The 25358-nt window shown below is 44.6% G+C and overlaps 2 protein-coding genes across 2 annotated transcripts in view; both read left to right on the plus strand.

The window, feature by feature from the left end:
- The window catches only part of WDR77 (WD repeat domain 77), a 26538-nt gene extending 13443 nt beyond the window's left edge, over positions 1-13095 (plus strand). The window contains exons 11-12 of the transcript XR_014054496.1: positions 2217-2340; positions 12868-13095. The gene's annotated coding sequence lies outside the window, so the exon portion shown is untranslated. The remainder of the gene's footprint in view (positions 1-2216; positions 2341-12867) is intronic.
- On the plus strand, positions 11737-24748 carry OVGP1 (oviductal glycoprotein 1). Its single transcript, XM_081492728.1, has 11 exons — positions 11737-11761; positions 12476-12505; positions 12891-13095; positions 14275-14331; positions 15154-15319; positions 15773-15897; positions 17704-17812; positions 17912-18097; positions 19647-19763; positions 22756-22891; positions 23882-24748. Exons 1-11 carry the CDS (start codon positions 11737-11739, stop codon positions 24298-24300), a joined length of 1575 nt encoding a protein of 524 aa, XP_081348854.1. The 3' UTR covers positions 24301-24748.
- Positions 24749-25358: the final 610 nt, after the last annotated feature.

The following is a 25358-nucleotide window of genomic DNA, read 5'->3' on the forward strand; positions in this document are numbered from 1 at the left end:
TCTTTAATCCATTTTGAAGTTATGTTTGTATATCATGTTTGAGAAAGTTCTAATTTCATTTTTTACATGTAGCTGTCCAGTTTTCTCAGCACCATTTATTAAAGTGACTATCTTTTCTCCATTGTATATTTTTGATTCCTTTGTTGTAGATTGACAAAGTGTGTGGGTTTATTTCTGGGCTGTATTTCCTGTTCCATTGATGTATGTGTCTGTTTTTGTGCCAGAACTATACTACTTTGATTAATATAGCTTTGTAGTATGGTCTGACGTCATGGAGTATGATACCTCCAGCCTAGTTATTTTTTCTCAAGATTACTTTGGCAACTTGGGTCATTTGTGGTTACTTGTTTAGTTCTGTGAAAAATGTCATTGGTATTTTGATAGGTATTGCATTACTTGTTTAGATTCCCTTTGGTAATATGGATGTCTTAACATGTTAATTCTTCTAGTCCAAGAACATGCGATATCTTTCCATTTCTTTGTGTTGTTTTCAGATTCCTTCATCAGTGTGTTATAGTTTTCAGAATGTATGTCTTTCATGTCCCTAGTTAAGTTTATTCCTAGTTATTAACACTTAATTATTTTTGATGTGATTGTAAATGGAATTGTTTCCCCTTAATTTTTCTTTATTTCCCTAATTTTCATTATTACAAACAAAGAACCCAATTAAAAGTGGGCAGAAGACCTGAAAAGACATATTTACATAAAGATATTTAGATGGCCAACAGGCACATGAAAACAGCTCAACATCCCTAATTATCAGAGAAATGCAAATCAAAACCACAATGAGATGCCACCTCACTCCTGTCAGAATGGATATCTCCAAAAGTCTACAAATAACAAATGTTGGTGAGGATATTGGTGAGGATATGGAAGAAAGGAAATCTTGGTACAGTGTTGGTGGGATTGTGAATTGATGTAGCCATTATGGAAGATAGTATGCAAGTGTCTCAAAAAACTAAAAATAGAACTACAGTAGGATCCAGGAATTCCACTCCTGGGTATGTATCCAAAGAAAACAAAAGCACTAATTTGAAAAGAATCTTACACCTTAATGATCATAGTAGCATTATTTACAATAGCCAAGGTATGGAAGCACAACCTAAATGTCCATCAACAAGTGAATCCGTCCATGGAATTTCCCAGGCAAGAATACTGGAGTGAGTTGCCATTTCCTTCACCACAGGATCTTCCTGATCCAGGGATTGAACCCACATCTCCTGAAATGCATGCAGATTCTTTATGGTCTGAGCCATCAGAAAAGCCAGAATGGATAAAAAAGCTGTGATATATTTACATACAATGGAATTTTACTCAGCCATAAAATGAAATTCTGCCATTTACAACAATGTGATGGACCTAGAGAGAATAATGCTTGGTGAAATGTTAGATGGATAAAAACAAATACTCTTTTGTTATCACTTACAGGTGTAATCTAAAAAATAAATGAATATATATAACAAAACAGACAGACTTGCAGATACAAAGAACAAACTAGTGGTTACATGGAGAGGAGGAAGAGAGGGAGGGGCAAGATAGAGGTATGGGATTAACAGACACTAGGTATAAAATAAATAATCAACAGGGACATATTAGCACAGGGACATAGAGCCATTCTTTTGTAATAACTTTGAATGGACTTTAACCTGTAAAAATATTGAACCACTGAAACTAATATTATAAATCAGCTATATCTTAATTAAAAGAAAAAAAAAAGACTGGTTGTACAACATGCCCATTGATTCCAACAGGCTTCCCTCTGAATTCCTGTTTGCAATGATTTAGCCAGAGTTGCTGTCTGTTGTTTGCAACTCAACCACCCTGACAACTACTGTCTTGGTCAGTGGGGAACAACTGACCCACATGAAGAATAGCTAGTGCATGTTCTGTGAGGTTGGAAGTGACGTAGAAGCTGTTGTCAAGAGTTATGGAATTGTTCTGTGAGATCATCACTGTCATCAGGAATAATAGCCTCTCTTTGTTGGTTTCTGTGAGGGGTATTTTTTCTTTCTTGTTCTGATCATGCTCTGCTGACTCCACTTCCCCTTCCCCAAGAGTCTTTCTGGTCCCCTTCCATTCTTGTGTGCTGTCAGAGAGGTTGAGTAGCTGCTTATTACCATGGACTTTACTAATAGTGTATCAGGTGCATTTGGCTGTCTAATATCTGTTTTCCCTCCTTCTTCCATCTTTACTAACAGAACTTTGATCTTGTCCAGATACAGGTGGCCCTGTCGTATAGAGAAGAAACACATTAGAGAAGAATCTGGGTCTTGGATGATGCTGCTGAACACCTGAATTAAGCAGTGCTGATTAATCCACCTCTTCTGGATTTCTGTTAGTGTGAGTTAATAAGTTTTCATTTTGTTTGAATGTAAAGTTTTTGTTGCACGTAACAAATGCATATAGTTAATGATGCATTATATTTTTGAGTGTGTGCGTGCATGCTCAGTCACTGCACTTGTGTCTGACTTTTTACAACCCTGTGGACTGTAGCCCACCAGGCCTCTCTGTCCATGGGATTTTCCAGGCAAGAATACTGGAGTGGGTTGCCATTTCCTTCTCTAGGGGATCTTCCTGACCTAAGGATCAAACCCATGTCTCCTGTGTCTCTTGCCTTACAGGCAAATTCTTTACTGAATTTCTTCAGTAATTCAGAAAAATTCTTTGCTGAGCTCTGGGGAAGCTCCATATTTTTGTATATGTGTCCTTTAAACACTCTATTTAAAGTGAGACTTTTAATAATCTGAATACTCTGATAGTTATTATTTTAATGTTATAGTAAAAACAGGCTCATAAATAATAAGCAACATGATCGAAGTTTATATGATATATCAGGTGGTGTCCTAAGGAAAACAGATGTACATTCCAATTAAGGTAATTTGAGGAGGATTTATTTACAAAGAGACTAACTACAGAGTTTTGGGAGTGGTGTAGGGGAGCCATGGGCTTCCCAAGTGGCACAGTGGTAAAGAACCTGCCTGCCAATGTAGGAGACACAGGAGACATAGGTTTGATCCCTGAGTTGAAAAGATCCCCTGGAGCAGGGCATGGCAACCCACTCCAATATTCTTGCCTGGGAAATTACATGGACAGAGGAGCCTGGCTGGCTACAGTCCATGGGGTCACAAAGAGTCGGTCATGACTAAGACTGAACTTGCATGCATACACATAGGGGAACCACAGAGCTAGTGTAGGAAGCCAGAGCTGGAACAGTGGAGCTGTTCCAGGAAGAGGTTATCTGACACTGGAGAAAGAGAGAGTCAGATAGATCAGTCTTCCTTGAGAGGAGCAGTGACCCTCGATGGAGGGATATAATCACCTTGATGTGACTTCATAGGGAAAGATCAGGGGAGTAAACACCCTGACCTCACTCTCCTCACTCTACCCTCCAGTCAAGCAGGGCCTTCTGAACTAATTGGATGTAGTCCAAACAGACTGACTTCCAGGGTCAGAGAGCAAGGTGGAGAGGCTGGGGAGGTAGAGGGATGATTGGGAAATATCTGTCATGTTCCACCCTGTTTGCCCCTAGTGTCCTTTCCTTCTGAGATACAGGTAAAATTTCATGTCCTCAACACAAAAGATGCCCAAAGTTCCCTCAACTATTTATCATCATGGGACAGTGTTCGTTTGTCCATACTTTCACCTTAAACCTAAACAGCCATCATTAGTGTCCTCAGATAAAGTAGCAGGAGGGAAATGGGGAGATAAAAACAAGTAATGTAAAATATACCTGTTACAACCCCTGCTTCTGTAACAATGCCAGTTGCCTCTTTCTAAGCCAGTGTGCTCCTTGGCTCCTTGGCTGTGCCTTTTCTTAGTTTATTCATTCCGAAGGCAGACCACTTCATTGTTGGTTCTGGGGCTACAAAGTTAAATTGACCATGTATCCTCACTAAAAGAGCTCACTTTGCAAGAGATGAAAACTGTTGTTTGCTGCTGCTGCTGCTGCTGCTAAGTCGCTTCAGTCATGTCCGACTCTGTGCGACCCCATAGACGGCAGCCCACCAGGCTCCCCCGTCCCTGGGATTCTCCAGGCAAGAACACTGGAGTGGGTTGCCATTTCCTTCTCCAATGCATGAAAGTGAAAAGTGAAAGTGAAGTCGCTCAGTTGTGTCCAACTCCTAGCGACCCCATGGACTATAGCCTACCAGGCTCCTCTGTCCATGGGATTTTCCAGGCAAGAGTACTGGAGTGGATTGCCATTTCCTTCTCTGGAAACTGTTGTTAAATTTAAGGTAATAAGGGGTGAGTAGAACTAATCTCTGGTTTGTGATGGAATTAAAAGAATAAGAACAGGAACAACAATGAAAGTAATTGTGCTTTAACCAGGATGTTTCATCCTTGGGATTATTAATTATCAATATTGGATAATTCTTTGCTGTGGGGGTCTGTCTTGTGCATTGTAGGATGACTAGCTGCATCGATGTCTTTACCCACCTGGTCCTAGTAGCACTCCTGCCTCCCCTGTGACAACCAAAAATTGTCTCCAGACATTGCCATATGTCTTATGGGGGACAAATTATTGCCCAGTTGAGAACCACTGGCTTAAAAGGCAAAGAAAGAGGCCATTGCATGGATGTGCATTAATATGGATGTGCTCCAAATAATGGTCATTTTATTTTGTTTTTTCTTTGTTGTTATAAATAAACCTGCAGTGAATATACTTTGTCTACTTGGGGGCAGATATATGTATATGGCAAATTTCTAGAAATGAAGTTGCTTGGCTATAGGATGTGTTTAAAATTATGATGTTCTCAAAATGACTTCTAAGGAGATTGAATAGGTTTTACCTTTACTACTTTATTAAAATATTCCTTTTTGAATTGCCTCAATTTTTGCACTTAAATAATATCTATGAAATCATGGGACTTTGGGATAGTAAACATTTTCTAGTAGACATAAAATAAATACATAAATATTAAACTAAAAAATCCTAATGCACAACCAAAAATCTTTTATTTAAATATTGGGAAACAATGCTCTAGTTCGTCTCCTTCATTTCAGAGATGTGGTAAAGCTCTGTCAAGTTTACACTGACCTGTAGTCAACACTCTTTGTGTTCTTATACTATTCGACCAGTTGCTTTTGTTCAAGTCATATTTCTCTAATTCTTCCACACGAGAATCGTGAAAAATGTTGCCAAATGCTTTGTTAAACCCAAAGCCCTTCCCATCTGTGATCTTGCCCTCATCTAGTGGAGTGCTGTAGAATATGGGAGGGGTTGTTTGCTGTGGAATTTCTTCAGCAGGTCAACTAAAAGACATTTGTACATGTCTTTTCTCACTTCATGAGAACAGGCTAAGCATTGGGAAGGAGTGTTTTCAAGTATCTGGGTGGGTGTGTAAAGATACAAAGCAGTGGTTGTATTTTGACAGCAAGAACTCGAGGAGGATCGGGAGTGACCGGAGCGACATGGCACACTGGTTTTCAACATAGCCCAGCGTTTCACTGTTCATCATCTCCTACACACAGAGCTTTAGTTGCCCACTCTTTGGCACAGTCACCCCTGAATGAAGAAAATATCACTCTTGGGCATCCATTGTTATATCTTGCCATTCTTCTCAGCATCATCAGTCACTTTTGAGGATATGGGACAGGTAGGTCTGTGATCCAGTCTTGCCCACTGGAGCAGAACAGGAGCCCAGAATACTGGCCCAGGTACAGATGAAGGAGCTTCAGCTGGCAGGCAGATTTGGCTCCATGATGGGCTGGATTAACAGCCAGCCACCCTGGCAGGAGTCTGGGTGGAAGAGCACAAACCTTGTAGGAAATCTCAGTGATGTAGAATCTGGGCAGCAGGAGGTAGGTTGAGAGGAGGCTCAGAAGCAGAAAGAGGCAAGCATTCACATCAGGGAGGTCTTAAAAGGCCGGCAGTAAGGCCCCAGGAGCCTGGCAAGAGTGAGTCAGGACCCAGGCACTAGAAACCAACTGTGGTGCCTATAGTTTATAATTCAGGAAGAAAAATCCAAGGAGAGACCTAGAAATAAGATTTAGGGCACAAGGGCTAGGAATTAGGAAACAGTAGCTTGGTCACTAGAGTTAGGAACTACATCAGGGGTAATCCAACCAGTTGTGAAGTCTGTTGCTGTACCTGATCCAATATTGCATTCAGGAGGCATAATTATCTCCTGATTCCGGTTTATATGAGACCAACGTATGGAGTTCAGCATTGAACATGCAGGCGGGACCTAACAATACTGCAGAGCAGGAACCTGATCGCAAGGTTGTTTTGAAGCAAAACTTGTATGTCTCCCATTGCACTTATCCAGGAGATACAAGAGAGAAAACACGTGCTCTGGGAGATGTGATCCGTGTACTCACTAGACTGGAAGCTCCTTGATCAGAAACTGTGTCTTGATCAGCACGTACCTAGGGTGTCTATCAGGACATGGCCTGTTCTCAACAAATATTGATTGAATACGTAAAGGCAGGCAAAGAGGGATGAACAAATGGAGACACAGCCTCTGCTGGGTGGAGTATTCCCTCAGGCTTTCCCAGGTTTCAGTGAAATATCCTCACCCTAAACATTCTATACCACTTACTGTTTTTATTCCATGATACCAAGCAACCTTTACACATGGACATCACCAAACGATCAATACCAAAATCAAGTTGATTACATTTTTTTTAGCCAAAGATGGATAAGCTGTGTATAGTCAGCAAAAACAAGACCTGGAGCTGACTGTAGCTCAGATCATCAGCTTCTCATAGCAAAATTCAGGCTTAAACTAAAGAAAGCAGGGAAAACCACTAGGCAAGCCAGGTACAACTTAAATCCCCTATTAATATGCAGTGGAAGTAATAAATAGATTCAATGGATTGTATCTGGTAGACAGAGTCTCTGAACTATGGATGGAGGTCCATAATATTGTACAGGAGGTGGCAAACAAAATTATCACAAAGAAAAAGAAAAGCAAGAAGGAAAAGTAGTTATCTGAGGAGGCCTCACAAATAGCTAAAAAAAAGAAGAGAAGCAAAAAGTGAGGGAGAAAGGGAAATGTATATTCAGCTAAACACAGATTTCCAAAAAATAGCACAGAGAGACAAGAAGAGCTTCTTCAATGAACAGTGTATAAAACTAGAAGAAAACAACAGAAGGGGAAAGACTAGAGATCTCTTCAGGAAAATTGGAGATATCAAGGGAACATTTTGCCCAAAGATGAGCACAATAAAGAACATAAATGGTAGAGACCTAGGAGGCTGAAGAGATCAAGAAGAGATGGGATGAATACACAAAAGAACTGTACAGAAAAGATCCAAATGAACTGGATTGCTACAATAGTGTGGTCAGCCACCCAGAGCCAGACATTTGGGAGAACGAAGTCAAGCGGGTCTTAGGAAGCACTGCTGTTAATAAAGCTAGTGGATGTGACAGAATTCCAGTAGAACCATTCACAACCGTAAAAGATGATGCCATCAAGGTGTTGCCTTCAATATGTCAGCAAATCTGGAAGACCCAGCTGTGGCCACAGGATTGAAAAAGGTCAATCCTCATCCCAGTTCCCAGGAAAGGTAGTACTAAAGAATTTGCTAACCATCGGACAGTTGCACTCATCTCCCATACTAGTAAGGTTGTGATTAAAATCCTTCATGCTAGGCTTTAGCCTTATGCAAACCAATAACTTCTAGATGTCCAAACTGGGTTTAGAAAAGGAAAGAGGAACCAGAGATCAAATTGCCAACATCTGTTGGATCACAGAGAAAGCTAGGGAATTCCAGAAAAACATCTATCTCTGTTTCAAAGCCAAAATCTTTGACTGTGTGGATCATAATAAACTGTGGAAAGCTCTTAAAAAGATGGGAATACCAGACCATCTTACCTGTCTTCTGAGAAACCTGTATGCAGGTCAAGAAGCAACAGTCAGAGCCCTGTATGGAAAAACTGATTGGTTCAAGATTGAGAAAGGAGTACAACAGGGTTGTCTGCTGTCACCATGTTTGTTTAATCTATACACTGAGCACATCATGAGAAATGCCAGGCTGGATGAGTTACAAGCTGGAATCAAGATAGGTGGGAGAAACATCAACAACCTCAAATGTGCGGATAATGCCACTCTAATGGCAGAAAGCAAAGAGGAACTAAAGAGCCTCTTGATGAGGGTGAAGGAGGAGAGTGAAAGAGCCAGCTTAAAACTAAATATTAAGAAAAACTAAGATCATAATATCTGGCTCCATTCAGTTCAGTTCAGTCTCTCAGTCATGTCCAACTTTTTGTGACCCCATGAACCACAGCACACCAGGCCTCCCTGTCCATCACCAACTCCCAGAGTTTACCCAAACTCATGTCCTTTGAGTTGGTGATGCCATCTAACCATCTCATCCTCTGTCATCCCCTTCTCCTCCTGCCTTCAATCTTTCCCAGCATCAGAGTCTTTTCAAATGAGTCAGTTCTTCGCATCAGGTGGACAAAGTATTGGAATTTCAGCTTCAACATCAGTCCTTCCAATGAACACCCAGGATTGATCTCCTTTAGGATGGACTGGTTGGATCTCCTTGTAGTCCAAGGGACTCTCAAGAGTCTTCTCCAAAACCACAGTTCAAAAGCATCAATTCTTTGGCGCCCAACTTTGTTTATAGTCCAACTCTCACATCTATACATGACTACTGGAAAAACCATAGCCTTGGCTAGATGGACCTTTGTTAGAAAAGTAATGTCTTTGCTTTTTAATATGCTGTCTAGGTTGGTCATAACTTTCCTTCCAAGGAGTAAGCATCTTTTAATTTCATGGCTGCAATCACCATCTGCAGTGATTTTGGAGCCCCCCCAAAATAAAGTCAGCCACTGTTTCCACTGTTTCCCTATCTATTTGCCATGAAGTGATGGGACCAGATGCCATGATCTTAGTTTTCTGAATGTTGAATTTTAAGTCAACTTTTTCACTCTCCTCTTTCACTTTCATCAAGAGGCTCTTAAGTTCTTCTCCACTTTCTGCCATAAGGGTGGTGTCATCTGCATATCTGAGGTTATTGGTATTTCTCCCAGCAATCTTGATTCCAGCTTGTGCTTCATCCAGCCCAGTGTTTCTCATGATGTACTCTGCATATAAGTTAAATAAGCAGGGTGACAATATACAGCCTTGACATACTCCTTTTCCTATTAGGAACCAGTCTGTTGTTCCATGTCCAGATCTAACTATTGCTTCTTGACCTGCATACAGATTTCTGAAGAGGCAGGTCAGGTAGACTGGTATTCCCATCTCTTGAAGAATTTTACATAGTTTATTGTGATACACACAGTCAAAGGCTTTGCCATAGTCAATAAAGCAGAAATAGATGTATTTCTGGCCCAATTACCTCATGGTAAATAGAGTAGGGGAAAGCTGCAAGCAGTGACAGATCAAACCAGTCAATCCTAAAAGAAATCAGTCCTGAATATTCATTGGAAGGACTGATACTGAAGCTTCAGCTTCAATACTTTGGCCACCTGATGAGAAGAACTGACTCATTAGAAAAGCCCCTGATGCTGGAAAAGATTGAAGGCAGGAGAAAGGGATGACAGAGGCTGAGATGGTTGAATGGCATCACCAACGTGATGGACATGAATTTGAGCAAGCTCCATGAGTTGGTGAAGGACAGAGAAGCCTGATGTGCTGCAGTCCATGGAGTTGCAAAGAGTTGGACATGACTGAGCAACTAAAGTGACCTGAGTGACAGATTTCCTCTTCTTGGACTCTAAAATCCCTGCAGAAGGTGACTGCAGCTATGAAATCAGAAGACGTTTGCTTCTTGGCAGGAAAAGAAAGCTATGACAAACCTAGACAGTGTTTTGAAAAGCAGAGACATTACTCTGCCAACAAAGGTCCATATAGTCAAGACAGTGATCTTCCCAGCAGTCAAGTACCATTTTGAGACGTGTATCATAAAGAGCTGGAGCACCAAAAAATTGAGACCTTTGCACTGTGGTGCTGGAGAGGACTCCTGAGAGTCCCTTGGACATGAACATGAACTTGGGCAAGCTTCAGGAGATGGTGAGGGACAGGGAGGACTGGCATGCTGCAGTCCGTGGGATCGCAAAGAGTCAGACATGACTGGGCAATTGAACAACAACCAAGCAACCTGCTGATACAAATTAAACTTTCCTGGTCTTCATCCTGGAAGGGAAGTGAATTCAACCACTAGCCACTGTTACTTTGCAGTGTCATTTATTATATTGACATCTAGTTAATCCCTCAGTGGCATGTGGATTAGGTGAGCAGTAGTCTGAGTCTCTGAGAGGGTAAGCATAGTGGATACACTGAGAACATCCAATTTTTGGTCCTTGTGATAGAGTTCAGACACTGAAATATGGGACCTACTCATGGTGAGAACGGAGAAGGCAATGGCACCCCACTCCAGTACTCTTGCCTGGAAAATCTCATGGACGGAGGAGCCTGGTAGGCTGCAGTCCATGGGGTCGTGAAGAGTCGGACACGACTGAGCGACTTCACTTTCACTTTTCACTTTCATGCATTGGAGAAGGAAATGGCAACCCACTCCAGTGTTCTTGCCTGGAGAATCCCAGGGATGGCGGAGCCTGGTGGGCTGCCGTCTATGTGGTCGCACAGAGTTGGACACGACTGAAGCGACTTAGCAGCAGCAGCATGGTGAGAAACTTTTTAGCAGAAAAGTAAACTGGTGGATCGTGAAATCATTGGCTTATTTACCTATTTTATTTATCCTTAATATTTTTGCTATATTTAAAAAAAATTTGCTCTTAGGTGTCCAGAATTGCATTCAATTTACCCCTTAGGTTCATGACCCCTCTCATGACAGTGTCATCATCAGCTCATATACTGGCTCAGACATTGTTGATTCTTATAAAAATTCAGATTTTTGTCTTCTCTTGAGAAATTGAAGAATCCTCCAAAACATTGGTTCTGTTTCACTGCAAGGCAAAAGTTAGTGGCTGTTCATGCTAATCTCTAATATCTCCCACCGGAGAGGCTTCATGTTAGCTGAAGTATATTACTAGACTTGGACTTTTTTCTTCGAATCCACTGGAGAGTGAACTGTTGTGTCCACTTCACTGATTTACATTACCTGCTGTCAGCATTTGAGTTTGAGAACCCTGCTCTGGGGGCAAACTCTTATGCCATCTCTAATAACTGCTACCATTCACTGAGTCCTCATATATGCAACACACTGAACTCACAGTTTTTCATACAGTTTTTATCTCTTTAAATCATATAAAACCCTATGAGGTGAGTTCAAGTACTACTAAATCATATAAAACCCTATGAGGTGAGTTCAAGTACTATCTCCATTTTACAAGTGTGGAAGCTAAAGCTCAAAGAGCTGACTAACTGGCCAAGATGCTAAAACTTATGCTTTTTGACAGTGGGATTCAAACTTTGGCCTGGCAGAGTCCATAGCTGAGACTTTTTAACATTACATTATGCAACCCTCCAAATCACTAATCTCATAACAGTAGGATTCCTGCTGCCCTTCAGCGTTTCTTCCTTGTACTCAGTCTATGTGGGGCTGAGTTACAGGAAGAGGGGCTGAGCACTGCCCTGCCCACACCCCATCTATGCCAGTGTCAGAGGGAGTTGTTCCTTTTTTGGATCTGAAAGCTATGGGTCTGCTCGGCGGAACAACAGGAGATGCTGGGGTCACTGTGACCCCGGGCAGCTGCCTATTAATCACTGGTTTTGTGTGTGTGTGGCTGGGCTGTCTCAGCGCCGTCCCAAAGTTGTACCCGGGGAATCTCATATAAAGGGACTGCAGCTCTAGGCCTGCAGCTGTCAGACCACAGAGATGGGGAAGCTGCTGCTGTGGGTTGGTGAGTGTGGTGGGTCCCAGCCCCTCAATGTCTCTTAGTTCAGGAGGTGCCGGGCTTCATAAGCTTGTTGTCTCACTGGTACCCAAGGAGCATCCTGGGACTTGGGGGCCTGGATTAGGTAAAAGTGGGCAGGACACAGTGAAAGGAGAAGTGATCAGAGCAGTGGTTCTCAGCCTTTCTCACCTTTGACCAATTAATCAGAATCTCAGAGGGAGGAACCACGATATCACTACTTTTAAATTAGCATCCAGGGTTGAGAACTTCCATGATGGCCCAGACAGTAAAAAATCTGCCTGTAATGCAGGAGGCTGGAAGTCAATCCCTGAATGAGGAAGATCCCCTGGAGAAGGGAATGGCTACCCACTCCAGTATTCTTACCTGAAGAATTCCATGGGCAGAGGAGCCTGATGGGCTACAGTCCATGGGGTCACAAAGATTCGGACACGACTGAGTGACTAACACTTTCAGGGTTGAGAACCACCGGCCTGAACCTTGCTGGGACTTTCAGTGTCATGGTTGTCCCTATGCAAAGCCTGTGTGTCTATATGTAGAGTATATTGGAGTGGAAAGAAGCTTAGATAGATCTGGCTTCACCTGCTCAATGTAGAGAAGAGGAAGGAGGGAAGGGTGTGTATGTCTGCATTTGTGGGAGCTGGAGGGTGAGCTGGGGTGTACCCGTGAATCTGCGTGTATTTCTTCCTTTGTCTCTTGCAGGGCTGCTGCTTGTGCTGAAGCACCATGATGGTGAGGAAACTGTGGTCCTCTCCAGAGCTGGGGAGAGTGTCCACTGAGAACTGCTCCAAGCCCAGTGTCCCCTGTGCCCACCCGGGCTCTGCGTTGGGGATCATTGACCCAGTGTGGCTCAGCAGCAAATTCTCAGTCACTGTTGGGTCTTCTCTGTGCCAGGATCCAGGCTCTCGTATCCATTCTGACCAGGGTTTCATGAGGCGTTCTTTCCCCTGGGGACCCTGACAGTGGGGGAGGGACCGCCCCTCAGTGTAGCTTTGGGGGGAATGTGTTTGGTGGGGGTTGCAGTGGACTGGAATCTAGAGAAGTGTCCACGTTGCTGTGGATGCTGAGCTCCAGCCCCACTTGGTTTCTACCAGTGATGCCTGCTGTCCCCTGCCAGGTGCTGCCCACAAGCTGGTGTGTTATTTCACCAGCTGGGCATTCAGCCGGCCCGGCCCTGCCTCGATCCTGCCCCGGGATCTGGACCCCTTTCTCTGCACCCACCTGGTATTTGCCTTTGCCTCGATGGACAACAATCAGATTGTTCCTAAGGACCCGCTGGATGAGAAAATCCTCTACCCAGAGTTCAACCAGCTCAAGGAGAGGTGTGTTCACTTTGCCTGTGGGGGGTGTATTTTACAGGTGAAGAGAAGTAAGTCTTTTCTTCTGTTAGCCGTCACCTTTCCTCTGATCCTTGTGTTCCTCCTCCTGTCAAGGGCTCTCTGTAGTGTCCCAGCTGTGGGAGCTCCCCATTGATCAGCACTCTGAGCTCGTCCTTGCCTCCCTGCCCTTGTGGCTGCTGTGCCCCTGCCCAGAATATGCTCCTCTCTCTTCTCTGCCTTGCACCCCCAACTCACCCTTCAAGCCCAGTGCTCAGGATTCTATCTTCAAATGCTTCGGAGAGAGTTGCGTGTCACAAAAGCTTCACAAATGCTAGTGTTTCATTACCATTTGTCACCTGCAAATGAACCCCAAGGGAAGGGCAGGTGTCTATGATCTTTGTACAGCAGTGGCTGGGCCAGTGCCCAGTGCTGGCACAGTGCTCAGTGTTCTCTCCCCAGGCCTCCTGGACGTCCTCTCCAGGGAGTGGTCTGTCGCTGTGTGCATGGTTGTAGAAGGGCGGAGAAAATCCATGTCACTAGAGCACAGCCTCCAGAGAGGAGAGCAGGGAGCTTGTCCATCTGTTCATTGCTGTGTTTCAAGCACCTAAAGCAGTCAGAAAGTGAAAAGTGAAAGTGAAGTCACTCAGTTGTGTCTGACTCTTTGTGACCCCATGCACCGAGGCCTGTCAGGTTCCTCTGTCCATGGGATTTTCCCAGCAAGAATACTGGAAGGGGTTGCCATTTCCTTCATCAGGGGATCTTCCCAACCCAGGAATTGAACCTGGGTCTCCCGCACTGCCGACAGACTCTTTACCATTTCAGCTACCAGGGAAGCCCAAAGCAGTCAGAGGGACATATTAATTGTTCAATAAACATTTGTTGACCAAGAAAGTGAGTGAAGAGAAAACTTAGGCTGCTTTTGCTTTTCCTTTTTGTAGGAATGTCACGAGATTTTGGAGTTTGAGGGGCTTGGACAACCTGGGGTCCTGGGTGTGATGACCTTTATGGGGGTTGGTTGTTGTCTCTTTTCCTTCTTGCCCTTCCTTGGCTCAGCTCCTTTCTCCCTTAGGTTACTCCACCCACTGCCCCCTTTCCCTCCCCCTCCTCCCAACCCCACTACTTCCTACTGTTCCCCAAATGACTGATGAGAACCCAGCTCACCAACTCCATCCCTCATCACAGGAACAGGGGGCTGAAAACACTGCTGTCCATCGGGGGGTGGAACTTCGGCACCTCGAGGTGAGTCTGTGCTGTTAGGTCTTCTCTCTGGGGTGGGGGTGTGGTGATGGGGGTGGGGAGCAGGCCAGCTTTACACTCATTATCTCATGACTGATAGGGGAAAGGATTAAAGCAGCTGTTTGCATTCCAAATTTGTAGGGAAAAAAAGCACGAGTGAGAGCTTAGGGAACTTACCATATTTCACCCAGGTGTCCCTGTGAGATGACCAGCTGGGGTGATGATCAGGTAATGGAACTAGGTCTGCCTAAGTCTGAATCTGGTTAATCATTGCATGTAGGACTAGCTCCAAATTACTTAAAGTTCTGTATTACTATACTAAAGATTTTCCAATAGTGTCTTCGTTATGGAAGAGAAAATACTACAAAAAAGAGAAAACAATCAAACAGCCAGTGAACAGAAGAGCAGAGACTCTTGAACCCCTGGTCAGAGCCTGGCCCTCTTTTCCACCTTATGGGCCCATTAGCTCAGAGATCTTTCTGGAAATGCTTGCCCTTGGCTCATGTTCCCTCCCCTTATCTGTTCAGGCAGAGGGTCAGTGCTTGGCCAGGAGTAACCAGGTTTTCAAAGGCAGAGCTGTTCTGAACCACTGTCTCCACCCTGGGCTGAGTGTTGTTTCCATCTGGCAGGGGCAGGTGTGGTTTGCAAATACTCCCCGGAGCCTGAAGTCCAGGACTTGGTGGAGCTTTAAGAGGGTTTGAGAGTTTCAAAGCTCTGACTTCTTTCCTCAATCACATATGAACCAAAGAGCCTTGCAGGGGAGTGGTTGGGGGGAGCACGGTTATGCAGAAAGCACTCCTGGCCTCACCCCTGGCCCCGCTGCAGGTTTACCACGATGCTGTCCACATTCACCAACCGGGAAAGGTTTGTCAATTCAGTGATCGCCCTCCTGAGGACACATGGCTTCGATGGTCTGGACCTCTTCTTCTTGTACCCTGGACTCAGAGGCAGCCCCGCACGTGACCGCTGGACCTTTGTCTTCTTACTTGAGGTAAGGTTGGCTTGGCAGATCCCAAATCCAGAAGTGATTCTATTTTGACCATGTCTGGGCCCCAGGCACAGGAGGAGCCTAAGACCAGGGTTGGACAGGAGAGTGGTGTGGACAGAAGGCTACTGATCAGGGGCCCTGTGGAGGCCTGTCCCTCTGTCACCACTGGCCTGGCCCCAGCCCTCCAGCCTGAGCGATACTTTCTCCATGCATCTACTGGACTCCCTCAAGCAGGCTGTCTGAACTCTGCTCCTGGGCCTGCAGCCAGCCCTCTGCTCAATGTCTTACCTACTGGTTCATGTTCCCCTTTCTCAGGAGCCTGTGGGCAGGGCCTGTGTCTGACTCTCCTGGCTCCAGAGACTCTGTTATTACGGAAGATTGTTTCCTGGATGACTCCTGCTTTCCCCGACTCGACTCTGCTTTGTCCATTTCTCTCATGTGACTCTCTCTTCCCAGGAGCTCCTGCAGGCCTTCAAGAATGAGGCACAGCTCACCATGCGCCCAAGACTGCTGCTATCTGCTGCTGTCTCTGGGGACCCCCATGTCATCCAGAAAGCATATGATGCACGCCTTCTGGGGAAGTGAGTGGGTCCTCCTTTGGTGTTTGATGGGGGGCACTGGAGGGAAGAAGGCATCTTGGGCTCAGAACCCAGAGGTGCCCAGCAATGTCCTGGAGCTTCGATTTCCTGCCTTGTTGTGAGAGCACCTGTGGGAGGTGGGCCTAGCAGGAGCGTAAGTGGGGACAAGGATTATTCCTTATAGTCCAGGCTTTCCTGAGGAGATCAGAGGGGAGTGATGGAGCACAGGCCGCACCACAGCATCTCTTGGGTAGAGATCTGCATCACCCATAGCTGGGCCTCAAGGAGTGAATCCAGGGGCCTGGCCTCTGTTTTCCTGGAGTCCTCTGTGGATGTACACCAAGTGCCAGATGGCTGGCATCAGAGACATTTGTGAATTACCAACTACTGCCTCTGAAACAAAAACAGGAATGCCAAGTCAGGGCCTGTTTTCAGGGCAGAGATCTTCATGCTAGAATCACAAAATCAGTCAAAGAAAGATCATGCATGCTAAGTCACTTCAGTCGTGTCCATCTCTTTGCAACCCTATGGACTATATAGCCTGCCAGGCTCCTCTGTACATAGGATTCTCCAGACAAGAATACTAGAGTGGGTTGCCACGCCCTCCTCCCGGGGATCTTCCTGACCCAGGGATTAAACCCGTGTCTTTTATGTCTCCTGCATTGGCAGGCAGTTTCTTTACCACTGATGCCACCTGGGAAACCCCAAGAAAGCACACAACTTTCTGGAAATGCCAGTTCTATACTAATTTTCTCAAAGCTCAAGAATCAGGTATTTACAGATGTGAAAGCTGAGTTAGATGCAGAACACAAAAGATGAATGGGGGTGTTTCTGAGTGTGATTATACTTAGGGAGAGTGGTTTCAATGGAGAGTGGTTAGACAGGAAAGGTGGACCCCAGTGGAGTGAGTTGCCTAGTGTTGGTCTTAGGGCCAGGCAGGATTGAGGGAGTTCATCTTCACCAAGCTGGGTCACCTTAGACAAATTAGGTAACTGTCTGAGTTTTATCTTCTTTATTTTATGTGTTTATTTATGGCTGCACTGGGTCTTTGTTGCTGTGTGCTGGCTTTTCTCTAGTTGTGGCGATTGGGGCTACACTTTCAGTGCACAGGCTTCTCATTGTAGTGGGTATCTCTTGTTGTAAAACACCGGCTCTAGGTGCTTGGGCTTCAGTAGTTGTGGCGCATGGGCTTGTGGCACGTGGAATCTTCCCAGACCAGGGATTGAATCCATGTCTCCTGCATTGGCAGGCAGATTCTTAACCACTTGACCACCAGGGAAGTCCCTCAATTTCTTCATTTAAAATAGAGACAATTGTGGTACTTAGGGCATTGGCTAGATTAAAATTAAATTAGATGATCCATGTTAACCTCTACACTGTGACTTGATAAGGCTCAATTGCACTTCTCCATCTGAAAAGATTTCTGGAAGAGGTGGGTTTCAGTGGCTCCTGGAATGGTAGAAAGATGGATGCACTTTTATGCTGTCTGATTACACACGTTATTTACGCAGACCTCTGTTGCACTTGTATCAGCGAGAACGCCTTTGTTTCCTGGTCTGATCCCATCCACTTTGTTTCCTAGTCTGATCCCTTGGATACTCTGAGGAGGGCATAGGTCCTGACACACTGCTGTCCCTCACTGGCTGTGTGTTCCAAGACAGCCTCTCACATGCAGGGCACAGCTTGGGCAGTCCCCATGGGCAGAGACAGCAGGCGTGTTGGGTGGCCGATGTTCATCTAGTTAGCTAGTTGGTGCTGTGAAAGTCTAACTAGCATGATCTTCATACTTTCTCTTCCTGCCCCTTATAGACTCTTGGATTTCATCAGCGTCTTGTCTTACGACTTACATGGAAGCTGGGAAAAGGTCACAGGACACAATAGCCCTCTGTTCTCTCTGCCTGGAGACCCCAAATCTTCGGTAAGGAAAGGAAAGCTGTCCGGCAGCCCAGACATGCATCCCTGAGCCAGGCCAGTGGCTGTTGGTAACAAGGAGGGGTTGTGTTCTTCCTCCCTGTAGGCATATGCCATGAATTACTGGCGACAGCTTGGGGCCCCCCCTGAGAAGCTCCTCATGGGGCTCCCCACCTATGGACGTACTTTTCACCTCCTCAAAGCCTCTCAGAATGAGCTGAGGGCAGAAGCTGTGGGACCAGCATCTCCAGGGAAGTACACCAAGCAAGCTGGCTTTTTGGCTTATTATGAGGTGATGGAAATGGGAACCTCTGTCTGTGAGTTAGGGCTCCCCCACTTGAGCCCAGGGCCAAAGCAGGGACAAGGGACCAAGGCAAGACTGAGGGCTAGAGAGAGGACAGGAGGTGGTTTGCTGCGGTAAGCGACATCCAGTCTCTGGGATACTCTCTTTTCTTTTGGGGAAGTTATTTGAGTCCTTTGTAAGAGGTGAGGGTGAAGTCTGAATGGAGGGAGACAGATATTTCACTCCTTAGAAGATTCTTAAATAATATTTAAGTCAATCCTGAATTACTATATGGCCTAAATAAACCTAATTAATATTTGCAAGATATATATGTATATATTTTCAAAAGTTCAAACATTTTCAAAAGCAAAAGAATAGTGTAACATCCTCTCATTCCCCAATTCCCAAATGCCCTTCACCCAGCTTCAGTCATTAACTACTCTTGGCCAGTCTTGTTTTTTCTCAATATTGTTTCTTCTCCCTGATTCCTTCCTTCTCACTATCAGATTATTCTGAAACAATTCAAAGACATCCCCCATGACAGATTCTTTCTCCTCTACCTCAATTCCACCCCCTAGTCCCCATCTCAACAAAGTTTGCTCTAGTGGAGGAAAGAGCCATGGACCCAGGACAATGTGAAACACAAGAGAAGATAGTAAGAGGCATGGCTTGCATGGCTGTAGGATCTAGCTTAGGTGAATTTTGTGCAGAGCTGTGAAGCACAGTCAGCATCCTGATGGATGGAAAGGACCTTCTAGGCAGAGGACAGCAGACACCAGAGGGCAAGCTGTGTCTTTGCCTGTGGTGGTAGTGGAGGTGCTGGTGTCTCTCCAATCTCTGCTCTGTCCTGGCTCCTGGAGGTGTTTCCCTGCTAATCCAATGAAGCATGGTTATGAGTGATGACATAGTCGAGGGAGTGTTCTTGAAGGACATTATGTGAAAGAGATTTTGATAAACTTAATGACCACCCCACCCCCAAAGGAAAAACTTTTACACCTTAACTTCGATAGCCCAAATTGAACATGTCTTCATTTTTGTAGCATATGGCCTCCAGCTCAGGGCTGGGCACCCAATCCACACTCAGTGCTTTCTTGATTATAATAACCTAGTTCTCCCTGCCTTCCAGGCCTTTACAGTTATTATAGATTCAAAAGTTAGTTTGATAACTGCCTAGATGGGGCAGTTTATGTTGGTTTTAATGAACAGAGGAGATACTTATTCACAAAAAGTCTTTGAGAAAGAAACAGGTTTGGTCAAAGGTCAGGTTTGTTCCTGTAGTAGTTTGGTATAGATTTTACCAAACCCTGGTTTGTTTTCTTATGGCTATCCTCCACTCCTTAGTGTTCTTTTTGTTTATCCATCACAGATATCATGGAAGGAATGTGCAGTAGTAGGGATTTTTTGGAATAGAGAGGAGGTCCTTTGTGAGTGGCTTCCACACCCCTTCTCTGATCTGCCTTCCTCTCAGGCCCTGGTGAGGGATTCTTGGGTTCTTTTTCCTTGCTGGTGCTTCCCTCCATGGCACTTCACAGAACTACCCTGGTGATCTTCCTGGCAGATTTGCTCCTTTGTCCGGAGAGCGAAGAAGTGCTGGATTGATGATCAGTATGTCCCATATGCCTTCAAGGGGAAGGAGTGGGTTGGCTATGATGATGCCATCAGCTTCAGTTACAAGGTGAGACCTTGGTCCTTTCTTGCTCCAGCATAGTTTCCCTCTGGCTTCCGTGAGGCCCTTGTCTGTAGTGTGTGTGTGTGTGTGTACTGCATGGAGAATGAAGGTGAGAATGACTATATTAGATGAGTTTTAGGCATACTTGATCTAACTGGAGCTTCCTAATCAAACCTACTCCAATCGTCTTATTTTAAAAAGAAGGATTTATGGAGACACTTGAAAGCTGATGAAGGTGTTTGGCCTTCATCCTGTGTGAATTTTCAGGCAAAATCAGGTTTCTGAGCCATGTATATGATTTGTGATTTTGAAATCTTTAGACTTTAGTAATTGTGACCACCACTGCACCCCATATCAACAGTGGTCTATGATGTTGAACCTGGCAAGTTTTTTTTTTTTTTTTAAATAGTGAATGAAAACAGAAAAGACATGTTCCAGTGTTTCCCTAACCTGCCTCTGCTTGGAATCACCTAGATTAGATGTAGATTTAATAGATGTAGAAATTCTTAGTTCCAACCCTGAATATTCATCAGATCTTAGAAAGAATCTGGCCACTGCTTGCAGTATATCCCCTTGTGATCCTACTGTAATCTGTGTGGCATTTTGGGTGTGCACGTGTGAGATGATAAGGGTCTGGACTAGGGAGTTTGGGAGGAGAGGCCACTGATGAGTGAGCAGTTGTCAGAAGTCTGTCACTGCCTGGATGTCGGGGCTTATAAGTAGAGGGATGTCGCAGTGTCGCCTCTCATAAGTGATGTAGAAGTGACTGGTGTTGGTTGTTCTTTGGGGAACATTTGCGGTAGAAAGCAGAGATAATATGGCAGTTATCATGAAGAGTCGCTGTGACTTCCTCTAATCCTGTGTGAGACCCGCTGTGGGGAGAGAGGTAGAGAGCATGACTTTCAGCTTCCAGGATCTTACTCTGTGGTTTGGAAACAGAAGACACAAAAAAGGTCAGTGACCCTGGAATTATCCAGTTGGGTGGAATTAAATACATGATGCATAGGACACAGAAGAGGGGGTTGGACCCCATTGCTGGGGAAAGCCAGAAGCCAGCAGTGCAGGGTGGCCTTGCTTTGAGGGGCAGTTATAGAGCCTTACCGAGCTAGAGGTGGATGTGAGCCCAATGTGAGCATAATTAAGAGCTCTCATACAGAATCTCAGAGCTGAAAGAAACCTTGCAGGTAATCACTGGGAGGCAGTAATCCCTGGATCTCTCAGTGTTGCAGCACTGTCCAGGCATTCCGAGTAAAGCAAACAGACCAGCTGTAATTAAACAGAAAGTTTCCCCTCCCGAACTGTCCCCCAGAGTCATAAAATCTCCCTCCTGGAGAGGCCTTGTTTACTTTCCAGAGCCAAGCTCTTGATCTCTCTAGAGGAGAGGAGGGCAAGATGTGCCTGCTTCCTATGTCAGCTTGAGACTCGTAACTGTGGGATTCTTCTCCTGTGGTGCAGACCCTGCTGCACATGCAGGTGAATATCTGGTTGCCTTCACATCACTCTTTGGATAATTGGGGAATGGAGAGCAAACTCCAGGTGCTAATCTGACTTTTTACTGTGAGTAGAAAAGGTCACTTTTTTGATCTGGGGATCTGATGTGTGTGTGCATGTACATATAAAACAGACAGGTTAATTTAGCCTATGCGTGCTTGCTAAGTTGCTTCAATCATGTCTGATTCTTTGCGACCCTATGAACTGTAGCCTGCCAGGCTCCTCCATCCATGGGATTCTCCAGGCAAGAATACTGGAGTGGGTTGCCATTTCCTCCTCCAGGGGATCTTCCCAACCCAGGGATCAAACCCAAGTCTTTTATGTCTCCTGCATTGGCAGGCAGGTTCTTTACCACTAGTGGCATGTGGGAAGCCCAGTTTAGCTTAGAAGTAGGATAAAATCTCAGAATCTTCACAGTTTCAAATAATTAGGCTTAATAATTAGGCTTTGCTGTCTTATTTTACATTTGGGGAAATTAAATCTCAGAAAGGAGCCAACCGATTTGACCAAGTCTTTACCAAGTCATGCAGCTGTTTGCATATGAGTCTGCCTTTTCCGCCAGCACAGAGAGTGCTGGCAAAGTAATAATAAAACCTGGTTTGGAGTCTAAACTCTGCCTTTTAGTTATATCTGTGATTTAAAAAATTATGGACAAAAGACTATATTACTTATCTGTGAAAAGGATATGATATTATCTGTTCTATTCCTCCTTTATAGCATCATTTTGGCATGAGGTATGTTGAGGTGATTTTTAAAAAATGTAAAGCAATATCTACTGTTTAGTATGATGACAATGGTAATTAGCAGTTTGGGAAGTCAGACAGTACTTAACATTTAGGAACATTTACTATGTGCAAAGTATTGCTCCAAATAGTTTACATGTGGGAATTAAAAAAATTTTTTTTCAAGTTGTAGCAAAATATACATAACATAAAATTCACCATTTTACTTATTTTTTGTTACAGTTCAATAGCATTAAGTACATTCATGTTGTTGTGTAACTATCACACTTATCCTTCTCCAGAACTTTCTTGTCTTCCCAAACTGAAACTCGACACACATTAAACAGCTCCTCACTCTTCCCTCACACACATTCTCTTAATCACCACTCTACCTTCCATCTTTATGAATTTGACTACTCTAAGAGCCTCTATGAGTGGAATCTTAGTATTTGTTCTTTTGTAACTGGCTTATTTCACTTAGCATGATGTCTTCCACTTCCATCCATGTTGTAACATGTGCATGTAGGAATTCTTTGGATCCTAAAAATGTTGGAAATGTTATTAACCATTTTTTTTTACACAGGAGGCAACTAAGACACATAAAGTTTATGTAACCTTTTTTCAAGATGCCATAGCTAATCAGCAGTAGAGGCTAGATTCAAAGACAGGCTATGTGGCTAACTGTCCTGCTATATTATCTTCTGAGAGTCCATCTGATTTTGCCATTGTACTCAGTCTGGAGAATGGTTAGAACAGCAGGTTGACTGACCACTCCTTTTTTTCAGGCATTTTTCATAAAGAGAGAGCATTTTGGGGGGGCCATGGTGTGGACATTGGACCTGGATGACGTCAGGGGCAATTTCTGTGGCACTGGCCCTTTCCCCCTTGTCCACACTTTGAATAATCTCCTGGTGAATGATGGTGAGTAGCTATGACTTGGAAGCTGGGGTTGGCAATTGCACAAGCAGCCACTGGGTGGGTCCCTTCTGTAAGATCTAAAGGCTTTGTTGTGGCAAAATGACAGTGAAGGAAGAGAATAAGCTTTGATGGCCAGGCCAGTCTGCTTTCTAATCTTGGTTTGGATGCATGCTCCATTTGATCTCTCTGAGCTTTGTTTTCCTATCTACAAAATGGGAATAATCCTTATACTCATGACAGTATTATACAAACTAAATGAGATGTGAAATGAAAGCATGCTGGCTCATGGTGAACACTCAATACATATCAGTTTATTTCTGTATTTCTTTTCCTTGCTTTCATGCAACAAACACCAAAAAAAGAAATTAAGTTTCTTTTTGATATTTGTTTGATAGTAGAGACTTCCCTGACAGTTCGGAGATGGAACCTGGCATGCTAGAGTTGCAGCATTCTTGGAAACGGTCTATAACCCTCATTTTGTGAGGAGACCAGGGCTCAGAAAGATAATACAGCTAGTCAGGAGTGGAAATGAGACTCCAACTTAATTCTTTACAACATGCTTTCTAGGGCAACCTTCTTGCATTCAGCCTGGACTTTGTGCTTCCCAAAAAGGGAACACAAAAGGATTCTTCCTGTGGATTCCACAGGTTAGGAATAGGCTTCCGGGTAAGGTCTTGCTCAAGGTGCAAAGGTCAAAGCAAAGGCATAAGCTTAGAAAACTGGCAGACTTCTGCTTGGGGTCCCTCAACCAGAAATGTGGCAAAACCTACTGAGTGTCCATGGGTGCCTGGGATCATGTTGATATGTTGAAGTAGGGGAGCTGGGTTTCTGTGTGCGGAGACTTAATCTGTGTCAACAAGTGGATGCATTCGGAAATCCTCTGGTTCTGGTTTGGGAGCTGGTACTTCAGCCCTGGAGCAGCTCTAGTCCTGCCAGTGACAGGATGGGAAGGAAGAGGTAGGAGTCTCATCCTTTTCTGATGATTTCCTCTAGAGTTCAGCTCAACTCCTTCATCAAAATTTTGGTTCTCAGCTGATGCGAATTCTTCAAGAATTGGTCCTGAATTGCCAACTGTGACCAAGGATTTGACCCCTGATTTGGGCATTTTGCTCCCAGGAGGAGAGGCTGTGGCCACTGAGACTGATAGAAAGTCTGCAACTACGACCATAACCCCCAGAGGTGGGCTTGAGACCCCTACAAGGACCCCTCTGACCTTTGGAAGGCGCACTGCTGCTCCAGAAGGGAAGACTGAGAGCCCTGGAGAGAAGCCTGTGCTCCCTTTGGGCCATCTAGTGGTGAGCCCTGGAGGAAGAGCTGTGGGTCCCATGCACCTTCAGACTGGACAGAAGGTCACACCCCCAGGAAGGAAGGCTGGAGTCCTTGAGAAGGTGACCATCCCTCTGGAAAGATGATAGTCACCCCTGATGGGCAGGCTGAGACTCTGGAGAGGAGACTTTGACCTCTGAGGTGGACCCTGACCCCCTGGTGTGTTACTTTGGTCTTCAGACAGAAGCTGAAAAGTGGATGCTGCTCTCTGGCTATGTCATCTCACCCCCTTGGACAACTCTTCTTGCTTTTGAAAACCCCTTTGTTCCCACTGGATGGTCTCATTCTTTAGACGACTTGATAACCCTTCCAGTGAGTCCTCTCTGTAAAGAAACTTGGAAAACTCTGCTGTGAATAAAGGATCCCAAAGCCTGTTGTTAGCAGAAGCTGGGGGAAGCCCTTATCTTTTCTTCTTGGTCCCCTGACAGAAGCTGCCTGTGCCCAGCCATTTATGCATCTTTATTGGGGCAAACAGGCCCCATGTCATAGTGAGTTAATCTCTTCTTTCTTGAATAAACTGAAAGCATAAGAAGCTGTCTGAGTTCTCTGAAGTTCTTTTCTTAAAATGACCTGTGGTCATGAATTGTCAATTTCTTTCTTTCAAGATCATTTTCCCCTCCTGTAATTTTTGGAAGGAGGGAATTTGTGTCTGTCCCACCCTGATATTTTCCAGTGTTGATTATGCGCTTCTGTCTCTGCAATGAGCACTGCTGACTTCAGTGATGGTCAGAGCCAAAATCTCATCTAGAGAAGTTTTCCCTACTGCTGAAGGGTGCTGAGAAAGTGAGGAGGGAATTGTATCTTCCAGTTTTATTCCCTACTTTGGAAGTCTTAGTTATCTCTGATAAAACAACCTCACCTATTCTCTCCACAAGAAGAGGTGGAGGGGGGACTTCCCTTGTCGTCCAGTGGTTAAGAATCTGCCTTCCAGTGTAGCGGACATAGGTTCGATCCCTGGTTGGGAAACTAAGATCCCACATGCAAGGCCAAAAAAAAAAAAAAAAAATAGAGAAGAGAAAAGAGATGGTGGAGGGAAAAACAAAATCAGTATATTTTAAGTTACCTGCATACTTCTCCTGTTCTCCTCCACAAACCCCAGTTCCTGTACTCAACACTGTTGTCTACCTATGGAGTATTTTTCTGG

The sequence above is a fragment of the Giraffa tippelskirchi genome, chromosome 5 (assembly GCF_054371585.1).
Source record: "Giraffa tippelskirchi isolate mGirTip1 chromosome 5, T2T-mGirTip1v1.2.pri, whole genome shotgun sequence".
NCBI lineage: Eukaryota > Metazoa > Chordata > Mammalia > Artiodactyla > Giraffidae > Giraffa > Giraffa tippelskirchi.

Bases quoted from the DNA above. Each gene is read 5' to 3' on its own strand.
- OVGP1 (XM_081492728.1), top strand. From the start codon at position 11,737: ATGGGGAAGCTGCTGCTGTGGGTTG. The intron at 18,098-19,646 runs GTGATGGAAATG...TCTTCCTGGCAG, and splicing joins GCTTTTTGGCTTATTATGAG to ATTTGCTCCTTTGTCCGGAG. The intron at 22,892-23,881 runs GTGAGTAGCTAT...GATTTCCTCTAG, and splicing joins TAATCTCCTGGTGAATGATG to AGTTCAGCTCAACTCCTTCA.